General features: G+C 37.0%; 1 protein-coding gene across 1 annotated transcript in view; it reads left to right on the forward strand.

The window, feature by feature from the left end:
* The window catches only part of mRpL22 (mitochondrial ribosomal protein L22), a 39,260-nt gene that overhangs the window by 11,580 nt on the left and 4,579 nt on the right, over positions 1-23,101 (forward strand). Inside the window, exons 2-3 of the mRNA XM_053774564.2 lie at positions 4,438-4,560; positions 4,942-5,155. Coding sequence (XP_053630539.1) covers positions 4,438-4,560; positions 4,942-5,155 — 337 coding nt within the window. The remainder of the gene's footprint in view (positions 1-4,437; positions 4,561-4,941; positions 5,156-23,101) is intronic.

Here is a 23,101-nt window from a genome sequence, read left to right on the forward strand (position 1 = left end):
GTTTTTCTAATTAGTATTTTCCCATCTCGAGTGAAACACTGATGTATTTTGTTTTCCTGTTTAAGTTTTCTCAACCTAAACAGAAGGTTTTGACATTTTCTTGTTAGACACTCGTTGATGTACACTCCATTTTTCATTGTAATTGCTGATTTAATTAAGTCCTTTCTTTTATCATATGAATGAAGTCTGATCATGATACTGTGTTTGCTGCCTTGTTTTCCTAACAAACGTGTTTCTTTGATTTCATTGTTTTGCACAATAATTTGTATATGGTCCTGTATTATCCTGACAGCAGTTTCTTTGCACTGTGCTTGGGTTATGTCACTAGGAATGTGTGGACTGTTTATTATAACTGCATCAGACAACTTATCTTGTTCAGTTTTGTCGTCTTGGAAATCAAGGTATTCATTCAGTCTAGTGTGCATGTTCTGGTTCCAGTCCTTGATTGCTTCTTCAACATTCAGCAATAGCCAGTGTGACTGGCTATTGCTGTTTTCAGAGTACTATTTTCTGTGTCAACACTTCCCAAGGTAATCTTCTCTTCAAGGTTTTGGATCTTGTTCTCGAGGTTGGTTATCTTGGATTCTCTTCGCGCATGTGTTGCTTTAATATCTTTGATTTCGTTTTCTAGAGCAACAATGCAGTCCCTGATATTGTCAGGAATAATCATACCTGAGTTATCATGGGTGAATCCTTTGAAGGGAGTGGAGTTGGAGGGGGAGTCAGCCATGTTTGTTGTTGTTGTTCTCTGGGTGGTGGTGGTGAGGGGGGTTGATGATACACCGGCGTCCTGCTGGACCATTAACTAGTCACACTGAAGCGCAAAGGGAAGGGAGCCAGAATATATACCAGAGGGGGGTGGGGATGGGCGTAGTATAATGAGAGGAGGGAATAGAATTAGTGTTGGTAGTGGTAGTAGAAAAAGTAGTGCAACAATGGTAAAGGTAGCAATAAGAAGGTAGTAGTGGTAGTGAAAAAGTGGTCAGAGTGTGGAGACTTGGTGAAGAGATAGTAGTAGTAGAAGAAGTAATATTGGAGGTAGTATAAGAACAAGAGAAAAAAGGAGCACTGCAGGAGAGCTAATGACCCACGAGAGTATGGCCAAATCCTAGCAGGACAAAGCCCCATAGGATAGAATCCAACTAGGCAATGCAAATATAGGAAAGGTTGAAAGGAAAGGAGAGGAGATGAAGATCAGGTCAAGTCACAAGTGTTCTGAATTTTGCAGCGTTTGACAATGTAATGAGAAAGGAAGGCATCTGGAGACAAGGTCAGGACTAAGGTTCATGGATGGGACCAATTGAGGAGGAAAAGTGGTAGTGGCAGTAGTAAGGCTGGTATTAGAAGGTAGGGAGAGTAGTTTTAGTGGGACAAGAGATAGAAAGTGGAGTGAAGGGTGAAGGGAGGCTAAAATAATAGTAGTAGCAAAAGTAGTGGAATGGTAGTACTTTAGTAGTAGTAGTAGAAGTGAGAATCAGAGGACAAGAAAAAGGAGCACTGTAGGAGAGCTAAGGGTCCACAAGGGGTAGAACCAAAAACATGGGGGGATGAGGTAACTGAAGGACAGACCACTCTTAGGCAGAAGATACGAAAAAAAAGGAAAAAAATATGAAAGGAGAAAAGGTAGAGGGAGGAGGAGGAGAATGGATCAGGCCAGGTTATGAGTGTTCTGAAGTTTAGAGCATTTGACAGTGTGATGAGAAAGGAAGGCATATGCTGAGACAAAGCCATGACTATGATTCATACAAAGAAAGTTGTGTATACGAGATGCTTTAACAAGATGACAACTGTAAAGGCTAGAAGTAGGATGGACAGTTTTAGCAGAGGATCAGTTAATAGGATGACTGTGATCTCTAACATGACAGAAAAGTGCATTATTAGTATTGTCAAATCTGACTTTTTTTTCTTTTGTGTTCTTTAAGTCTGTTAGAGAGTGGCCAGTTTCTCTGAGTATTGGAGAGGACATGAGGAGCAGGAAATGGAGTAGACTCCAGAAACATCAGTTGCAGGAGAGGTACTAACTAGATTACCATGAAGGGTGTTAGTTTGGCAAAAAACTAAGTCTGATGTTTAAGGAATGGAGGGTGTTGAATATTACTGAATATTGCTGCGCACTAACAGCACCTTTTAAGGCAGGTGAAATTGCTGACCTAGAAAATGTACAGAGAACCTTCACAGCACGCATAACGGAGATAAAACACCTCAATTACTGGGAGCGCTTGAAGTTCCTGAACCTGTATTCCCTGGAACGCAGGCAGGAGAAATACGTGATTATATACACCTGGAAAATCCTAGAGGGACTAGTACCGAACTTGCACACGAAAATCACTTACAACGAAAGCAAAAGACTTGGCAGATGATGCAGCATCCCCCCAATGAAAAGCAGGGGTGTCACTAGCACGTTAAGAGACAATACAATAAGTGTCAGGGGCCTGAGACTGTTCAACTGCCTCCCAGCATACATAAGGGGGATTACCAATAGACCCCTGGCAGTCTTCAAGCTGGCACTGGACAAGCACCTAAAGTCGGTACCTGACCAGCCGGGCTATGGCTCGTACATTGGATTGCATGCAGCCAGCAGTAACAGCCTGGTTGATCAGGCTCTGATCCACTAGGAGGCCTGGTCACAGACCAGGCCGCAGGGGCGTTGACCCCCGGAACTCTCTCCAGGTAAACTCCAGGTAAATAGGGAAGGCAAAGAACAGGAGATTTCACAGGAGTAGAGAGGTTTGGAGAGGAAGTCCTTTTAGCATGTGAGAGGTAAGAGTTTATGAAATCAGATGGGTAGCTAAGGCAAGAGAATGAATTGCAAAGTCAAGAAATTGAGGGTCACAGATGTGAAGGGCACAAAGAGAGAGAGAGAAATAACAACACTTTTCATGATAGAAGAAGCATGGTAAGAAAAGTCATGAATGTACATGCCACTGTGCATTGGTTTGCAATAAATGAAAAAAAAAAGCCTGTTGCCAAGTGATGGGCATATTTAAAGCAGAATGGGAATTTAACTCTTTGCTTCCTTTCATCTGCTATATTAATATTTGATGTTCATTGTAAATACCATTGTAAATAATGTTAGCAAGCATTTTCACAACTGCATCTGCTTTTTTTTTTTTTACTCTGGCACTAGTGGCTTCACAACGTACTTGTAACATTATACAGATTTGATCTTGCCTTAAACCCATTAAACCAGCCACAGCTTGCTTTAAACCTTTCACTGGTGATCACGTAGAACTACTTACGTCATTAAGGTCAGGGTCCCTCACATAGTTCAATGTCATGAGCTCAGCTCACTCAGTTAAGCGTTTAGTGGTAAATTTTGGCCTAGATATGAGAGAGTAGATGTCTGTAACAAGTGTGCACAGTATAAAAAAAAAAAAATTGTGCCCCATGTGGTGCATGATAGGAAAAGCAAAACTGACCATTGTTTGCTTTTACAAACCACTCACAGGTAGGAACACTTAACTGTTGTTCAATGGGAACACTGTCAGCTGTTGTTCATCATTGCACTGTCAACTGTTGTACATCAGGAACACTGTTAACTGTTGTTTAGTAGGAACACTCAACTGTTGTTCACCTAAGCAAACAAAGTTAACATGTGTGGTAGCAGCACAGAAACTTGTAAGGTTGATACGGCTGATGGTTGATAAGACCACCTCTGATGGTTGGCTAAGTGTTGTGTAATGTCACGTACACTATACAATAAATTCATGGCTGTACCCTCTACGTTGTGAAGGTGACAAGGCATAAACTTTGATGCTCGGTAAATTCTTGTGTGCTGTTTTATCAGTGCCTCTGTGCTTAGGTCACGATAGAAATCCATAATTTATACTTTCACAACTCCAAGTTTGATGAGGAAATTTGGTCAGTTCTGGTCTATACTGTCAGGATGTGCCAAAGAATCTTCGAGAGCTTCCTCTGCAGATTTTGGGTTTTGAATTGTTTTAATAATGCTTTTGTTGCCTGTACTCATTTTTGTAATACAACAGCTGCCCAACACCAAGGTGAAATAACCAAAATAAAAGAAACATATTCACCATCATTCAATCACTGTGTTGCCAGAAGGCTGCTGATATCACAGTTCATATGCATATGTGATGTAAACATAGTACTTTTTAGAATACCAAATCACCTCATATCACAGTTCCACCACTTGGTGCATATTTGTGATGAAGCTTGTTAAATGTTTCATACTGTCAGGATTGCTGCTTATTTCTTTTTTGGTCTCATGAGTATGTAAGATGCCAGGTAAACATTACAAACTTTTATGATTTTTTATACATTTAACTTTATTTCTGGTGTGTTTCTTAAAAAAAATCTGTACATTAAAAAACTATTAACATGCTGACAGTCTCCCACTTAGGCAAGATGACCCAAAAAAGAAACAGTTTCACCATCATTCACACTATCACTGTCTTAACAAATATATATTCATTGCAGAGATGTGGCCTGCACACTTCATCTGCCTTATGCTGGGAGAGGCCAACTGGGCCAAGGAAATTTCTAACACACAACCAGACTGTGTTTCCACCAACACCATTTGGAGAACAACCAAGACCAGCAGTGAGTAACAAATGGCCTTTAGAAATATGTATTATGCCATTTCTTATTTTATTTATAGGGAAGTACCAAATCCGCGCCTGTCGTGTGGCACTTGGGAGGTAATCAGGCTTGATCCAAGGAAAGGATAATGCAAAGTCCTTGGATTAAGAGACCACCAACATCAACGCACTACACTTAAGGGGGCGGGAACTATATGCAGTATAGTCATTGTGCTCATCAGTACTAGACACTTTCAGAGAATTGTGTATTTTTATTCTGTTGCTTCAAGGTTATCTACATGTTTGAATTTGTATTAAAAATCAGTGTTTTAGTGTTGTTGCTTCAGGGTTATTTGTATGTTTGAACTTGTACTGTATTATAAATCAAGTGTTTTTATTTCAGTTTGTTTGCCATATGAAGAAAAATATCAAATATAGTCCCTCAAAAATGTGGTACGTGGCTTGTTTGGTGCGTGGGCTTAGGATTGATGATGCCATCAATCAGCTGAAATTTGTTCATAAAAAAGGATCGGTGGCAGCTAGAGAGACCTTAGAAGAAGCTAAAGAGTTGGCTGTTAAGGAGCACAATGTTGAATTTGCAAGTAATCTTTGGGTGTGTAAGTATCAAGGAGTTCATTACCTATGTAACTTGGTCATGATTGTGAGCAGATCTTTCTTCTTTCTTTCAACACACCGGCCGTATCCCACCGAGGCAGGGTGGCCCAAAAGAAAAAACCAAAGTTTCTCCTTTCAAATTTAGTAATATATACAGGAGAAGGGGTTACTAGCCCCTTGCTCCCGGCATTTTAGTCGCCTCTTACAACACGCATGGCTTACGGAGGAAGAATTCTGTTCCACTTCCCCATGGAGATAAGAGGAAATAAACAAGAACAAGAACTAGAAAGAAAATCGAAGAAAACCCAGAGGGGTATGTATATATACGCTTGTACATGTATGTGTAGTGTGACCTGAGTGTAAGTAGAAGTAGCAAGACGTACCTGAAATTTTGCATGTTCATGAGACAGAAAAAAGGACACCAGCAATCCTACCATCATGTAAAACAATTACAGGCTTTCGTGTTACACTCACTTGGCAGGACGGTAGTACCTCCCTGGGCGGTTGCTGTCTACCAACCTACTACCTAGGTGTGAGCAGATCTACCTGGAGTTTATTACCTTTGTAACTTGTTCAGTTATCATAACTTTGGGGCCCAGTCCCTGGACCCATTATGTACCTCTGTAATGATTTGACTACCACCCACAGGATGGGTCTGGGCTGCATAATAAAGATTTTTTTTTTTTTTCAACAAACCGGCCGTATCCCACCAAGGCAGGGTGGCCCAAAAAGAAAAATGAAAGTTTCTCTTTTTAAATTTAGTAATTTATACGGGAGAAGGGGTTACTAGCCCCTTGCTCCTGGCATTTTAGTCGCCTCTTACAACACGCATGGCTTACGGAGGAAGAATTCTGTTCCACTTCCCCATGGAGATAAGAGGAAATAAACAACAACAAGAACTAGAAAGAAAATAGAAGAAAACCCAGAGGGATGTGTATATATACATATATATGCTTGTACATGCATGTGTAGTGTGACCTAAGTGTAAGTAGAAGTAGCAAGACGTACCTGAAATCTTGCATGTTTATGAGACAGAAAAAAAGGACACCAGCAATCCTACCATCATGTAAAACAATTACAGGCTTTCGTTTTACACTCACTTGGCAGGACGGTAGTACCTCCCTGGGTGGTTGCTGTCTGCCAACCTACTACCTAGATAATAAAGATATTAAGCTAATTAAAAAGTATCAAAGAAGTGTATTAAGTACAGTTTAACTAAAAGCAGATTAGTAGTTATGAGGAGAGAAATATTTAATCTGATAATGGTTTGGTAGATAATGTCAAAAGGTGACAAGGAGAAATAAAGACACTGGATGAGGCCTGGTCATGGACTGGGGTATTGACCCCCCAAAACCCCCTCCAGGAATACTCCAGGTAACAGATGATCCTGTTAATACAATGTTTTGCTTAGGTTTGGGCTTCATCAAGTAGGCGGGTATGACCAAATACACTGTCTTATAAAGCAAACAAGCAACATGAGGTCAGGCATGGAGAAATATGTCACACACGAGGTCATTACAGGAGAAGGTCACACCTTGTGTGTATTTGCTCATTCCTGTGTACTTGATAATGCCAAACCTTGGGAAAAATGTTGCTTTACAAGGATCCTTTGTTACTGGTGATGGTTTTCTGGTGTGCCCATAGCCATTGTAGTACTGCTTAATAACCACATTCAAGGGGGGGGGGCTGCTTTGATGCCAGTGATGAGTGGTTGATCCAAGGAATTGAAGATCTCTCTCCTTCACTGAATCTTATGTGATTACATTCCATATCCAGTTGATGTTATAATCAGTGCAGATTCATCAGGTTAATTATAATAATTAACATTCATATTCTCCCAATAATTTTTAATTTTCTTCTCCATCCTCTTGTTCATGCAGTATTATTTTAAGTAATATTCGTATTTTCCTGGTAATTTTTCTTGTTTTCATTTTCCTCTTGGATCCAAAGAATTGGAGCTATCATCCACTTCCCATGCAGTGTATGACCACTTTATGGATTTAAACACTTACCCCATGAATCTAACAATATTAATAAATTTGGGAGGATATTTTGATATATTAATGAATGGAAGACTGATTACATGCACTGGGCAGGGAGGGCTAGCACTGTATAGGAGTAAGGAGGAGCCTGAGGTGGGGCAAATGCATGAGGCAGTGGGTAGAACGAGTGGACAAGTGAATGGGACTAAGGTAGATATGTTAAAAGCAAGTGGTGTAGTGTTGAAGTGGTTGGTGTGTTTGTTCAGTCTGTATGAAAGAAGAGGTAGAAAAAATTTGGCAAAGTTTCCCTTGTATAAGGGGACGAGAGAAACTATGACTTGTAGGGGATAACTCAAGAAATCGTAATGGCACGATTGCAAACAAACTATACCATGGGCGAGGATAGAACTCACAATTAGAGTCATAAAACTCCAGACCGACGCGCTAGCCACTGGGCCAGCTGGCTACAGCAAGATTCGTCCAGTGGCTAGCTTGTCGGTTTGGAGTTTTATGACTCTCTGATCACGGGTTCTATCCTTGCCTGTGGTATGGTTTTTATAGAGGATAAGCTTGTGTAGAGGAGAGAGAGGGATTCTGGGAAATGTTGAGTGAATGCGTGGGGAGTTTTGAATCAAGTGTGAGAGTAATGGTGGTTGAGGATTTCAATGCTAAAGTGGGTAAAAATGTTATGGAGGGAGTAGTAGGTAAATTTGGGGTGCCAGGGGTAAATGTAAATGGGGAGCCTTTAATTGAGCTATGTGTAGAAAGAAATTTGGTAATAAGTAATACATATTTTATGAAAAAGAGGATAAATAAATATACAAGGTATGATGTAGCAAGTAATGAAAGTAGTTTGTTAGATTATGTATTGGTGGATAAAAGGTTGATGGGTAGGCTCCAGGATGTACATGTTTATAGAGGGGCAACTGATATATCGGATCATTATTTAGTTGTAGCTACAGTTAGAGTAAGAGGTAGATGGGAAAAGAGGAAGGTGGCAACAACAAGTAAGAGGGAGGTGAAAGTGTATAAACTAAGGGAGGAGGAAGTTCGGGTGAGGTATAAGCGACTATTGGCAGAAAGGTGGGCTAGTGCAAAGATGAGTAGTGGGGGGGTTGAAGAGGGTTGGAATAGTTTTAAAAATGCAGTATTAGAATGTGGGGCAGAAGTTTGTGGTTATAGGAGGGTGGGGGCAGGAGGAAAGAGGAGTGATTGGTGGAATGATGAAGTAAAGGGTGTGATAAAAGAGAAAAAGGTAGCTTATGAGAGGTTTTTACAAAGCAGAAGTGTTATAAGAAGAGCAGAGTATATGGAGAGTAAAAGAAAGGTGAAGAGAGTGGTGAGAGAGTGCAAAAGGAGAGCAGATGATAGAGTGGGAGAGGCACTGTCAAGAAATTTTAATGAAAATAAGAAAAAAATTTGGAGTGAGTTAAACAAGTTAAGAAAGCCTAGGAAAAGTATGGATTTGGCAGTTAAAAACAGAGTAGGGGAATTAGTAGATGGGGAAAGGGAGGTATTAGGTAGATGGCGAGAATATTTTGAGGAACTTTTAAATGTTGAGGAAGAAAGGGAGGCGGTAATTTCATGCACTGGCCAGGGAGGTATACCATCTTTTAGGGGGTTTTGACATGCTCAGCGCGAACGAAAAATTTTTTCCGAAAAAAATTCACAAACTGAGTTAATCTTATAGAAAAATAGCTTAACTCTCTGGCAACACAATGGTACCAGAATCATTGTTCTGCGACATTCCTACAAGGAATTATGGTCATTTAAATACACCTAGGGTGACGTCACCACCCGCGGCAGGTGTGCTCACCTGTCGTCAATTTATTTTTTTTTTTTCCGTTTTTTTTTCGTGTATTTACTGTATTATTCTTTCTAAGATAATAATTGACGATTTGGTATCATAATACAGTGGGTGGGACTTATACGTAGAGTTCCAACCAACCAGGAACCTCCCGACACCATTTTGCTGAGTCTTGCTGACGTCATGGAAAATTCCAGTCTCGGGGGTGGCCGGGGAATATGGCTCAATATAACGCTATTATAGCTTCTACGGCTTATTTATCTATCACAATTGATCTAATATGACATAATAAACAATATAAATAACAAAGAAGTATGGTAAATACTCCAGAATGAATAATATATGGAATATTCCCAGAGCGCTCCATCGGGAATAATAGATTCCCATTCTCAGAGAGGGGCTTACATTCTCTTTCTCTCACCTCCAGGGTCCTTATATTAGAGAAAACGAACATGGTTAACTATGATATACACTCGTAATGCAGTATAAGACTGAGAAAAATGTTATTTTCTCGAAAAAAAAAAAAAAAAAGGTGGTCCGGCTGTTTCGCGGATTATCTCGGAAGTAAGTTATTCACATATATGAGCAAGTAACTTCGTTAATAATAGCAGGAATGTAATGAAATTCACAGAGAACATAAAGGAAAGATTGTTTTACAATCCCATGGATCGCTTTTTGAGATATCATAATTTGTTTTTGATTTTTGTGAGGGCAAAAGTCAGATATTTGGCTGAAAGTCAAAAAACATACAAAATTTATTTTTTTTAAGAATGAAGAAAGGATAAATTACAGAACGGCAATCCATTAGAAATACAGTTTAGCATTGTTTTATGCGTAGATAATGCCAAAACAATTTCTCCAAGTCCCACTTCGACGGCACCTTGCAATATGTATGATTATTAGTAAATAATTTTTTTCTCAGTTGTTTTTTGAGCTATCTTATTGAAACTTGGTCACATTACTATTGAAAGGTGCTTCTTTACGTACAAAAAAAATGAAAGAAATCGAACGAAAAAAAAAAAAAAAATGTGTTATCCTGTCAAAACCGCCTTTAGGAGTGAAGAAGAGCAGAATGTAAGTGTGGTGGAGGTACGTGAGGCATTACGTAGAATGAAAGGGGGTAAAGCAGCTGGAACTGATGGGATCATGACAGAAATGTTAAAAGCAGGGGGGGATATAGTGTTGGAGTGGTTGGTACTTTTGTTTAATAAATGTATGAAAGAGGGGAAGGTACCTAGGGATTGGCAGAGAGCATGTATAGTCCCTTTATATAAAGGGAAAGGGGACAAAAGAGATTGTAAAAATTATAGAGGAATAAGTTTACTGAGTATACCAGGAAAAGTATACGGTAGGGTTATAATTGAAAGAATTAGAGGTAAGACAGAATGTAGGATTGCGGATGAGCAGGGAGGCTTCAGAGTGGGTAGGGGATGTGTAGATCAAGTGTTTACATTGAAGCATATATGTGAACAGTATTTAGATAAAGGTAGGGAAGTTTTTATTGCATTTATGGATTTAGAAAAGGCATATGATAGAGTGGATAGAGGAGCAATGTGGCGGATGTTGCAAGTATATGGAATAGGTGGTAAGTTACTAAATGCTGTAAAGAGCTTTTATGAGGATAGTGAGGCTCAGGTTAGGGTGTGTAGAAGAGAGGGAGAATACTTCCCGGTAAAAGTAGGTCTTAGACAGGGATGTGTAATGTCACCATGGTTGTTTAATATATTTATAGATGGGGTTGTAAAAGAAGTAAATGCTAGGGTGTTCGGTAGAGGGGTGGGGTTAAATTATGGGGAATCAAATTCAAAATGGGAATTGACACAGTTACTTTTTGCTGATGATACTGTGCTTATGGGAGATTCTAAAGAAAAATTGCAAAGGTTAGTGGATGAGTTTGAGAATGTGTGTAAAGGTAGAAAGTTGAAAGTGAACATAGAAAAGAATAAGGTGATGAGGGTATCAAATGATTTAGATAAAGAGAAATTGGATATCAAATTGGGGAGGAGGAGTATGGAAGAAGTGAATGTTTTCAGATACTTGGGAGTTGACGTGTCAGCGGATGGATTTATGAAGGATGAGGTTAATCATAGAATTGATGAGGGAAAAAAGGTGAGTGGTGCGTTGAGGTATATGTGGAGTCAAAAAACGTTATCTATGGAGGCAAAGAAGGGAATGTATGAAAGTATAGTAGTACCAACACTCTTATACGGATGTGAAGCTTGGGTGGTAAATGCAGCAGCGAGGAGACGGTTGGAGGCAGTGGAGATGTCCTGTCTAAGGGCAATGTGTGGTGTAAATATTATGCAGAAAATTCAGAGTGTGGAAATTAGGAGAAGGTGTGGAGTTAATAAAAGCATTAGTCAGAGGGCAGAGGAGGGGTTGTTGAGGTGGTTTGGTCATTTAGAGAGAATGGATCAAAGTAGAATGACATGGAAAGCATATAAATCTATAGGGGAAGGAAGGAGGGGTAGGGGTCATCCTCGAAAGGGTTGGAAAGAGGGGGTAAAGGAGGTTTTGTGGGCGAGGGGCTTGGACTTCCAGCAAGCGTGCATGAGCGTGTTAGATAGGAGTGAATGGAGACGAATGATACTTGGGACCTGACGATCTGTTGGAGTGTGAGCAGGGTAATATTTAGTGAAGGGATTCAGGGAAACCGGTTATTTTCATATAGTCGGACTTGAGTCCTGGAAATGGGAAGTACAATGCCTGCACTTTAAGGAGGGGTTTGGGATATTGGCAGTTTGGAGGGATATGTTGTGTATCTTTATACGTATATGCTTTTAAGCTGTTGTATTCTGAGCACCTCTGCAAAAGCAGTGATAATGTGTGAGTGTGGTGAAAGTGTTGAATGATGATGAAAGTATTTTCTTTTTGGGGATTTTCTTTCTTTTTTGGGTCACCCTGCCTCGGTGGGAGACGGCCGACTTGTTGAAAAATATATTTTTTATATATATATATATATATATATATATATATATATATATATATATATATATATATATATATATATGTATATATGTGTATGCAAAACAACCACTCTGAAAGAATAGAGAAATTCCAAGCGCTTTCGTGACTACTCACATTATCAAGGAACTATGAAAGTAAAGCATCCAAGGAAGGTATATAAGGGGTCTGGCCAACACCTCACTATCAGATCCCACAACGGTTAAACACCTGACGCGTGCCGGCCCAACTGGACAGGTCCTTTGCACAACCCACCAACAAACTATTCTACCCAAGAAAATTTAAAAAATTATTATTTGTCCAGTGTATTATTAAATTCTTCCCAAATTCTATTAATTATAAATGGATCTAATTTATATAAACCAAAGGAAGTATTCATATTATTGTCAAAACTGCTTTTTATGAAAAAAGGTTCAATTATATTCCTGTCGACCATGGACTTGCTTGATACTACTTTCTCAACTTTTTGAAAATCAATTGGATGGTTAAAATCTCTTACATGAATAAATAGAGCATTGGAATCTTGTCCAGTTCTAATGCTATATTTATGTTGTTCTAATCTTAGTTCGAGATTTTTACCAGTTTGACCGTAATAAACTTTATCGCAAATTTTACAAGGAATCTTATAGACACATCCATCAGCATTTTGGGGGAATTCTTTATCAAAAGTTTTTTTACTGTATCAAGATTTTTGAATACAACTTTAACCCTTTGACTGTTGCGGCCGTATATATACGTTTGTGAGGTACCGTGTTTGACGTATATATACTCATAAATTCTAGCGGCTTCAAATCAGGCAGGAGAAAGCTAGTAGGCCCACATGTGAGAGAATGGGTCTGTGTGGTCAGTGTGCACCACATAAAAAAAATCCTGGAGCACGCAGTGCATAATGAGAAAAAAAAAACTCCGACCGTTTTTTTTAATTAAAATGCCGACTTTGTGGTCTATTTTCGTATAGTATTTGTGGTTGTATTCTCGTTTTCATGGTCTCATTTGATAGAATGGAAACTATATTATAGAAATGGAGGTGATTTTGATTAATTTTACTATAAAAAGAACCTGGAAATGGAGCACAAAGTACAGGAAATGTTTGATTTTTGCCGATGTTCAAAAGTAAACAAATGATGTCATTGTCCAATAAATGTCCAAATAGCCATTCTAATACGCAGTCATGAATGGGTTGATGTAATTTTTACAATTATTACAGTATTGCAGTAGTCTGCATAACAGTAAAACTTCTATTTTTTGTTTGAATAAAATTTCAAAATAAAAAGCAAGAGTTATATCACAGGGACCTGGAGACATGACTGATGAACAAAGAAAATCTTATTTTAGAGCCAGGAATGTCTGCATTGTTCATTCTGGACCTTATTTTGAAATTGTCGTATTTTTTAATTTTCGTGAAATTGGCCAAATTGCAAATTTCTGACCATGTTATTGGGTAGTTGAAATCGGTAAATGGGCAGTTTCTTGTGCTCAATCGATAGAAAAAATAGAGTTCTGAAGAAATAGTTATGAGTTTGGTTGACTGGAATAACGGAATTAGCCGAAAATAGGGCTCAAAGTGGGCGAAATTGCCGATTTTTAAATATCGCCGAAGTCGCTAACTTCGCGAGAGCGTAATTCCGTCAGTTTTCCATCAAATTTCGTTTTTTTGGTGTCTTTACAATCGGGAAAAGATTCTCTATCATTTCATAAGAAAAAATAATTTTTTTTTTCGAATATTTTGCGACACCAGGAGCAACTTCAGGATTGGGCCCTTCGACAGTCAAAGGGTTAATATTAAAAGTCTTAAGAAGAGAAGGCATATCAACCAAGTTTTCATGGTAAGGGAGAACCAACATATTTTTAGTTGAATAAGGCTGGTTGTCCCTTTTTGGATTGTAATAAGTATTTCTAGCAACTTTTAAAAGATTTATCAATTACATTTCTTGGGTATTTTAAATCATTACCTATTTCATAAATTTTGGATATTTCCTCATCTATGAACTCAGGACTACAAATTCGTAAAGCTCTCAAAAACATTGATGAGAAAACAGACAGTTTGACTCTATCTTGATGTGAAGAATAATAGTGGACATAGGAACAGTTATTTGTAGGTTTTCTGTAAATTTTAAATTTGAATTCATTATTACCCTTAATAATTAAAACATCTAGAAAAGGCAATGAGTTATTTTCTTCAAACTCAACAGTAAAGTTTATAGAATGGGCTAAGCTATTTAATTTTCCAAGGAAATGGTGTATATCTACAATTTTGGGCATAAGACACAAAATATCATCAACATATCTGAACTATTTAGCTCTATTAGGGAGGATTGTGTTAAGCAACCTTGTTTCAAAAAATTCTATGTATAGGTTACTAAGAACAGGTGAAAGAGGATTTCCCATTGCCATACCAAACATCTGAGTGTAAAACTTATCATTAAATACAAATTTTGCATCAACAATGCAAAGTTTAATAAGTTTAATTATAGTAGGAATAGTAAATCATAGTTAACGAGTTCTTCAGATAAGAAACTTAGTAAATCATCAACAGGAACCTAAGTAAACAAGGAAGTAACATCAAAACTAACCATGTTAAAATCATTTAAGTCAGTCAAGGAGCTTAATTTATCAACTAAGTCTATGTTGTTTTTAACATTAAAGTTAGAAATTTTGCCAACAATAGGGCTCAAAATATCAACAAGCCATTTGGATAATTTATATGAAACTGACCCTATGGAGTGGTGGTTTTGCATATTCTGAAATCACCTGTTTACTGTGATCTTATTGCATTAATGGATACCACACGACTCTTCAGAATGTTCTCGATAAGCTTTCCTAATCATATATCTTTTGTTTAACAGTTTTCTTCTGCACTGATCAAGTCCCACAAGTTAAAAATTCGACTAAATTTTTTAAAAAATTGTTTAAATGAACAAGTTCTGCCCAAGTGTCTTTTACCCAATATCATCCTTGACATGAGAGATCGTCCTTTTGATGATTTTATGAGAATTATTCTTCAGAAACATATTGAAATAACTAAAATACAGGAGAAGGAAGCATTCAAAATATTGAGAAACAAAAAATACTCTTTTAATCAGGCCATTCCATCAGAATGGAAACACAGTATGTTGGATCATTGCTATAATAAACTCAGAAGAATTTGCAATGAACTCAAAAACAAACTACAAAGAAAATTAGACATTTTAATTGAAAATAGTGATTGGACAAAGCATACTAATTACAATTTTGTAATTAACTTATCAGATGAAATTTTAGACAAAAATACAACTGCTGCTCTAGGTTTTGGCCTAAGTTTTGCAACTTCAAAAAAACTTAATAATGTTGAAATTGCAAAAGCCTTTTGTAACTTTGAAAAATTTTCTGATGTATCCTCTGATGAAATTAATATTAGTAAAGGAATGGTATATAGCTCTATGTTAAAACCAAACATTCCCAATTGCCCTCAAAGATTCTTTAAGTCTTATGATACACTTAATAACAATAAAAATTTGCGCCTTACTAAAGCAGACAAAATAAATGCAATAGTAATTATGAAAGAAAATGATTACCAAGAAAAAATGAATTATCTCTTAGATGATACTGAAACCTATTCTAAACTTAAGAAAAATCCCCTAGAAACTGTTAACAGCAATTTCAATAAAACAATAAAACTTCTACTGAAAGGCAAAGATGAATTAGTCAAACAATTTACTTCCACTAATCCATCTTTACCTTACATGTATGGACTAATAAAAACACACAAACCAGGGAATCCAGTCAGACCAATTATTAGCTCCATAGGGTCAGTTTCATATAAATTATCCAAATGGCTTGTTGATATTTTGAGCCCTATTGTTGGCAAAATTTCTAAATTTAATGTTAAAAACAACATAGACTTAGTTGATAAATTAATTAATGCTCCTTGACTGACTTAAATGATTTTAACATGGTTAGTTTTGATGTTACTTCCTTGTGTACGAAAGTTCCTGTTGATGATTTATTAAGTTTCTTATCTGAAGAACTCGTTAACTATGATTTACCATTGCCAGTTCCTACTATCATTAAACTTATTAAACTTTGCATTGTTGATGCAAAATTTGTATTTAATGATAAGTTTTACACTCAGAAGTTTGGTATGGCAATGGGAAATCCTCTCTTACCTGTTCTTAGTAACCTATACATGGAATTTTTTGAAACAAGGTTGCTTAACACAATCCTCCCTAATAGAGCTAAATGGTTCAGATATGTTGATGATATTTTGTGTCTTATGCCCAAAAATGTAGATATACACCATTTCCTTGGAAAATTAAATAGCTTAGCCCATTCTATAAACTTTACTGTTGAGTTTGAAGAAAATAACACATTGCCTTTTCTAGATGTTTTAATTATTAAGGGTAATAATGAATTCAAATTTAAAATTTACAGAAAACCTACAAATAACTGTTCCTATGTCCACTATTATTCTTCGCATCAAGATAGAGTCAAACTGTCTGTTTTCTCATCAATGTTTTTGAGAGCTTTACGAATTTGTAGTCCTGAGTTCATAGATGAGGAAATATCCAAAATTTATGAAATAGGTAATGATTTAAAATACCCAAGAAATGTAATTGATAAATCTTTTAAAGTTGCTAGAAATACTTATTACAATCCAAAAAGGGACAACCAGCCTTATTCAACTAAAAATATGTTGGTTCTCCCTTACCATGAAAACTTGGTTGATATGCCTTCTCTTCTTAAGACTTTTAATATTAAAGTTGTATTCAAAAATCTTGATACAGTAAAAAAACTTTTAATAAAGAATTCCCCCCAAAATACTGACGGATGTGTCTATAAGATTCCTTGTAAAATTTGCGATAAAGTTTATTACGGTCAAACTGGTAAAAATCTCGAACTAAGATTAAAACAACATAAATATAGCATTAGAACTGGACAAGATTTCAATGCTCTATTTATTCATGTAAGAGATTTTAACCATCCAATTGATTTTCAAAAAGTTGAGAAAGTAGTATCAAGCAAGTCCATGGTCGACAGGAATATAATTGAATCTTGTTTCATAAAAAGCAGTTTTGACAATAATATGAATATTTCCTTTGGTTTATATAAATTAGATCCATTTATAATTAATAGAATTTGGGAAGAATTTAATAATACACTGGACAAATAATAATTTTTAAAATTTTCTTGGGTAGAATAGTTTGTTGGTGGGTTGTGCAAAGGACCTGTCCAGTTGGGCCGGCGTGCGTCAGGTGTTTAACCGTTGTGGGATCTGATAGTGAGGTGTTGGCCAGACCCCTTATATACCTTCCTTGGATGCTTTACTTTCATAGTTCCTTGATAATGTGAGTAGTCACGAAAGCGCTTGGAATTTCTCTATTCTTTCAGAGTGGTTGTTTTGCATATTCTGAAATCACCTGTTTACTGTGATCTTATTGCATATATATATATGTGTATATATATATATATATATATATATATATATATATATATATATATATATATATATATATATATATATATATATATATATATATATATATATATATATATATATATATGTATATATATATATATATATATATATATATATATATATATATATATATATATATATATATATACATATATATGTATGTATGTATGTATGTATATATATATATATATATATGGTAGACAGCAACCACCCAGGGAGGTACTACCGTCCTGCCAAGTGAGTGTAAAACGAAAGCCTGTAATTGTTTTACATGATGGTAGGATTGCTGGTGTCCTTTTTTCTGTCTCATGAACATGCAAGTTTTCAGGTACGTCTTGCTACTTCTACTTACACTTAGGTCCCACTACACATACATGTACAAGCACATATATACACACCCCTCTGGGTTTTCTTCTATTTTCTTTCTAGTTCTTATTCTTGTTTATTTCCTCTTATCTCCATGGGGAAGTGGAACAGAATTCTTCCTCCGTAAGCCATGCGTGTTGTAAGAGGCGACTAAAATGCCGGGAGCAAGGGGCTAGTAACCTCTTCTCCTGTATATATTACTAAATGTAAAAGGAGAAACTTTCGTTTTTCCTTTTGGGCCACCCCGCCTCGGTGGGATACGGCCGGTGTGTTGAAAGAAAGAAAGATATATATATATATATATTTATTAATATATATATATATATATATTATATATATTATATATATATATATATATATATATATGTATATATATATATATATGTATATATATATATATATATATATATATATATATATATAATTATATATATATATATATAATTATATATATATATATATTAATTATATATATATATATATGGTAGTAGGTTGGTAGACAGCAACCACCCAGGGAGGTACTACCGTCCTGCCAAGTGAGTGTAAAACGAAGCCTGTGATTGTTTTACATGATGGTAGGATTGCTGATGTCTTTTGTCTGTCTCATAAATATGCAAGATTACAGGCATGTCTTGCTACTTCTACTTACACTTAGGTCACACTACACATACATGTACACATTTATTTATACACACTCATCTGAGTTTTCTTTGATTTTATCTTAATAGTTCTTGGTCTTATTAATTTTCCTTTTATATCCATGGGGAAGTGGAATAAGAATCTTTCCTCCGTAAGCCATGCGTGTTGTAAAAGTCAACTAAAATGCCGGGAACAATGGGCTAGTAACCCCTTTTCCTGTAAAGATTACTAAAAAGAATAAGAAGAAGAAAATTGTCAAAGTGGGAAGTCTGAATGTGCGTGGATGTTGTGCAGATGATAAGAAAGAGATGATTGTGGATGTTATGAATGAGAAGAAGCTGGATGTCCTGGCTTTAAGTGAAACAAAGCTGAAGGGGGTGGGAGAGTTTCAGTGGAGAGGAATAAATGGGATTAGGTCAGGGGTTTCAAATAGAGTTAGAGCTAAAGAAGGAGTAGCAATAATGTTGAAGGATAAGCTATGGCAGGAAAAGAGGGACTATAAATGTATTAATTCAAGGATTATGTGGAGTAAAATAAAGATTGGATGTGAAAAGTGGGTTATAATAAGCGTGTATGCACCTGGAGAAGAGAGAAGTGTAGAGGAGAGAGAGAGATTTTGGGAAATGTTGAGTGAATGCGTGGGGAGTTTTGAATCAAGTGTGAGAGTAATGGTGGTTGGGGATTTTAATGCTAAAGTGGGTAAAAATGTTATGGAGGGAGTAGTAGGTAAATTTGGGGTGCCAGGGGTAAATGTAAATGGGGAGCCTTTAATTGAGCTATGTGTAGAAAGAAATTTGGTAATAAGTAATACATATTTTATGAAAAAGAGGATAAATAAATATACAAGGTATGATGTAGCACGTAATGAAAGTAGTTTATTAGATTATGTATTGGTGGATAAAAGGTTGATGGGTAGGCTCCAGGATGTACATGTTTATAGAGGGGCAACTGATATATCGGATCATTATTTAGTTGTAGCTACAGTTAGAGTAAGAGGTAGATGGGAAAAGAGGAAGGTGGCAACAACAAGTAAGAGGGAGGTGAAAGTGTATAAACTAAGGGAGGAGGAAGTTCGGGTGAGATATAAGCGACTATTGGCAGAAAGGTGGGCTAGTGCAAAGATGAGTAGTGGGGGGGTTGAAGAGGGTTGGAATAGTTTTAAAAATGCAGTATTAGAATGTGGGGCAGAAGTTTGTGGTTATAGGAGGGTGGGGGCAGGAGGAAAGAGGAGTGATTGGTGGAATGATGAAGTAAAGGGTGTGATAAAAGAGAAAAAGGTAGCTTATGAGAGGTTTTTACAAAGCAGAAGTGTTATAAGAAGAGCAGAGTATATGGAGAGTAAAAGAAAGGTAAAGAGAGTGGTGAGAGAGTGCAAAAGGAGAGCAGATGATAGAGTGGGAGAGGCACTGTCAAGAAATTTTAATGAAAATAAGAAAAAATTTTGGAGTGAGTTAAACAAGTTAAGAAAGCCTAGGGAAAATATGGATTTGTCAGTTAAAAACAGAGTAGGGGAGTTAGTAGATGGGGAGATGGAGGTATTGGGAAGATGGCGAGAATATTTTGAGGAACTTTTAAATGTTAAGGAAGAAACAGAGGCAGTAATTTCATGCACTGGTCAGGGAGGTATACCATCTTTTAGGAGTGAAGAAGAGCAGAATGTAAGTGTGGGGGAGGTACGTGAGGCATTACGTAAAATGAAAGGGGGTAAAGCAGCTGGAACTGATGGGATCATGACAGAAATGTTAAAAGCAGGGGGGGATATAGTGTTGGAGTGGTTGGTACTTTTGTTTAATAAATGTATGAAAGAGGGGAAGGTACCTAGGGATTGGCAGAGAGCATGTATAGTCCCTTTATATAAAGGGAAAGGGGACAAAAGAGACTGTAAAAATTATAGAGGAATAAGCTTACTGAGTATACCAGGAAAAGTGTACGGTAGGGTTATAATTGAAAGAATTAGAGGTAAGACAGAATGTAGGATTGCGGATGAGCAAGGAGGTTTTAGAGTGGGTAGGGGATGTGTAGATCAGGTGTTTACATTGAAGCATATATGTGAACAGTATTTAGATAAAGATAGGGAAGTTTTTATTGCATTTATGGATTTAGAAAAGGCATATGATAGAGTGGATAGAGGAGCAATGTGGCAGATGTTGCAAGTATATGGAATAGGTGGTAAGTTATTAAATGCTGTAAAGAGTTTTTATGAGGATAGTGAGGCTCAGGTTAGGGTGTGTAGAAGAGAGGGAGACTACTTCCCGGTAAAAGTAGGTCTTAGACAGGGATGTGTAATGTCACCATGGTTGTTTAATATATTTATAGATGGGGTTGTAAAGGAAGTAAATGCTAGGGTGTTTGGGAGAGGGGTGGGATTAAATTATGGGGAATCAAATTCAAAATGGGAATTGACACAGTTACTTTTTGCTGATGATACTGTGCTTATGGGAGATTCTAAAGAAAAATTGCAAAGGTTAGTGGATGAGTTTGGGAATGTGTGTAAAGGTAGAAAGTTGAAAGTGAACATAGAAAAGAGTAAGGTGATGAGGGTGTCAAATGATTTAGATAAAGAAAAATTGGATATCAAATTGGGGAGGAGGAGTATGGAAGAAGTGAATGTTTTCAGATACTTGGGAGTTGATGTGTCGGCGGATGGATTTATGAAGGATGAGGTTAATCATAGAATTGATGAGGGAAAAAAGGTGAGTGGTGCGTTGAGGTATATGTGGAGTCAAAAAACGTTATCTATGGAGGCAAAGAAGGGAATGTATGAAAGTATAGTAGTACCAACACTCTTATATGGGTGTGAAGCTTGGGTGGTAAATGCAGCAGCGAGGAGACGGTTGGAGGCAGCGGAGATGTCCTGTTTAAGGGCAATGTGTGGTGTAAATATTATGCAGAAAATTCGGAGTGTGGAAATTAGGAGAAGGTGTGGAGTTAATAAAAGTATTAGTCAGAGGGCAGAAGAGGGGTTGTTGAGGTGGTTTGGTCATTTAGAGAGAATGGATCACAGTAGAATGACATGGAAAGCATATAAATCTATAGGGGAAGGAAGGCGGGGTAGGGGTCGTCCTCGAAAGGGTTGGAGAGAGGGGGTAAAGGAGGTTTTGTGGGTAAGGGGCTTGGACTTCCAGCAAGCGTGCGTGAGCGTGTTAGATAGGAGTGAATGGAGACGAATGGTACTTGGGACCTGACGATCTGTTGGAGTGTGAGCAGGGTAATATTTAGTGAAGGGATTCAGGGAAACCGGTTATTTTCATATAGTCGGACTTGAGTCCTGGAAATGGGAAGTACAATGCCTGCACTTTAAAGGAGGGGTTTGGGATATTGGCAGTTTGGAGGGATATGTTGTGTATCTTTATATGTTTATGCTTCTAAACTGTTGTATTCTGAGCACCTCTGCAAAAACAGTGATAATGTGCGAGTGTGGTGAAAGTGTTGAATGATGATGAAAGTATTTTCTTTTTGGGGATTTTCTTTCTTTTTTGGGTCACCCTGCCTCGGTGGGAGGCGGCCGACTTGTTGAAAAAAAAAAAAAAAAAAAAAAAAATATAAATATATATATATATATATATATATATATATATATATATGTATGTATGTATGTATGTATGTATATATATATATATATATTGTAGACAGCAACCACCCAGGGAGGTACTACCGTCCTGCCAAGTGAGTGTAAAACGAAAGCCTGTAATTGTTTTACATGATGGTAGGATTGCTGGTGTCTTTTGTCTGTCTCATAAATATGCAAGATTACAGGTACGTCTTGCTACTTCTACTTACAATTAGGTCACACTACACATACATGTACACGTTTATTTATACACACTCATCTGAGTTTTCTTTGATTTTATCTTAATAGTTCTTGGTCTTATTACTTTTCCTTTTATATCCATGGGGAAGTGGAATAAGAATCTTTCCTCCGTAAGCCATGCGTGTTGTAAAAGTCAACTAAAATGCCGGGAACAATGGGCTAGTAACCCCTTTTCCTGTAAAGATTAAAAAGAATAAGAAGAAGAAAATTGTCAAAGTGGGAAGTCTGAATGTGCGTGGATGTTGTGCAAATGATAAGAAAGAGATGATTGTGGATGTTATGAATGAGAAGAAACTGGATGTCCTGGCTTTAAGTGAAACAAAGCTGAAGGGGGTGGGAGAGTTTCAATGGAGAGGAATAAATGGGATTAGGTCAGGGGTTTCAAATAGAGTTAGAGCTAAAGAAGGAGTAGCAATAATGTTGAAGGATAAGCTATGGCAGGAAAAGAGGGACTACAAATGTATAAATTCAAGGATTATGTGGAGTAAAATAAAGATTGGATGTGAAAAGTGGGTTATAGTAAGCGTGTATGCACCTGGAGAAGAGAGAAGTGTAGAGGAGAGAGAGAGATTCTGGGAAATGTTGAGTGAATGCGTGGGGAGTTTTGAATCAAGTGTGAGAGTAATGGTGGTTGGGGATTTCAATGCTAAAGTGGGTAAAAATGTTATGGAGGGAGTAGTAGGTAATTTTGGGGTGCCAGGGGTAAATGTAAATAGGGAGCCTTTAATTGAGCTATGTGTAGAAAGAAATTTGGTAATAAGTAATACATATTTTATGAAAAAGAGGATAAATAAATATACAAGGTATGATGTAGCACGTAATGAAAGTAGTTTATTAGATTATGTATTGGTGGATAAAAGGTTGATGGGTAGGCTCCAGGATGTACATGTTTATAGAGGGGCAACTGATATATCGGATCATTAT

Source organism: Cherax quadricarinatus, chromosome 62 (genome assembly GCF_038502225.1).
Source record: "Cherax quadricarinatus isolate ZL_2023a chromosome 62, ASM3850222v1, whole genome shotgun sequence".
Classification (NCBI taxonomy): Eukaryota; Metazoa; Arthropoda; class Malacostraca; order Decapoda; family Parastacidae; genus Cherax; species Cherax quadricarinatus.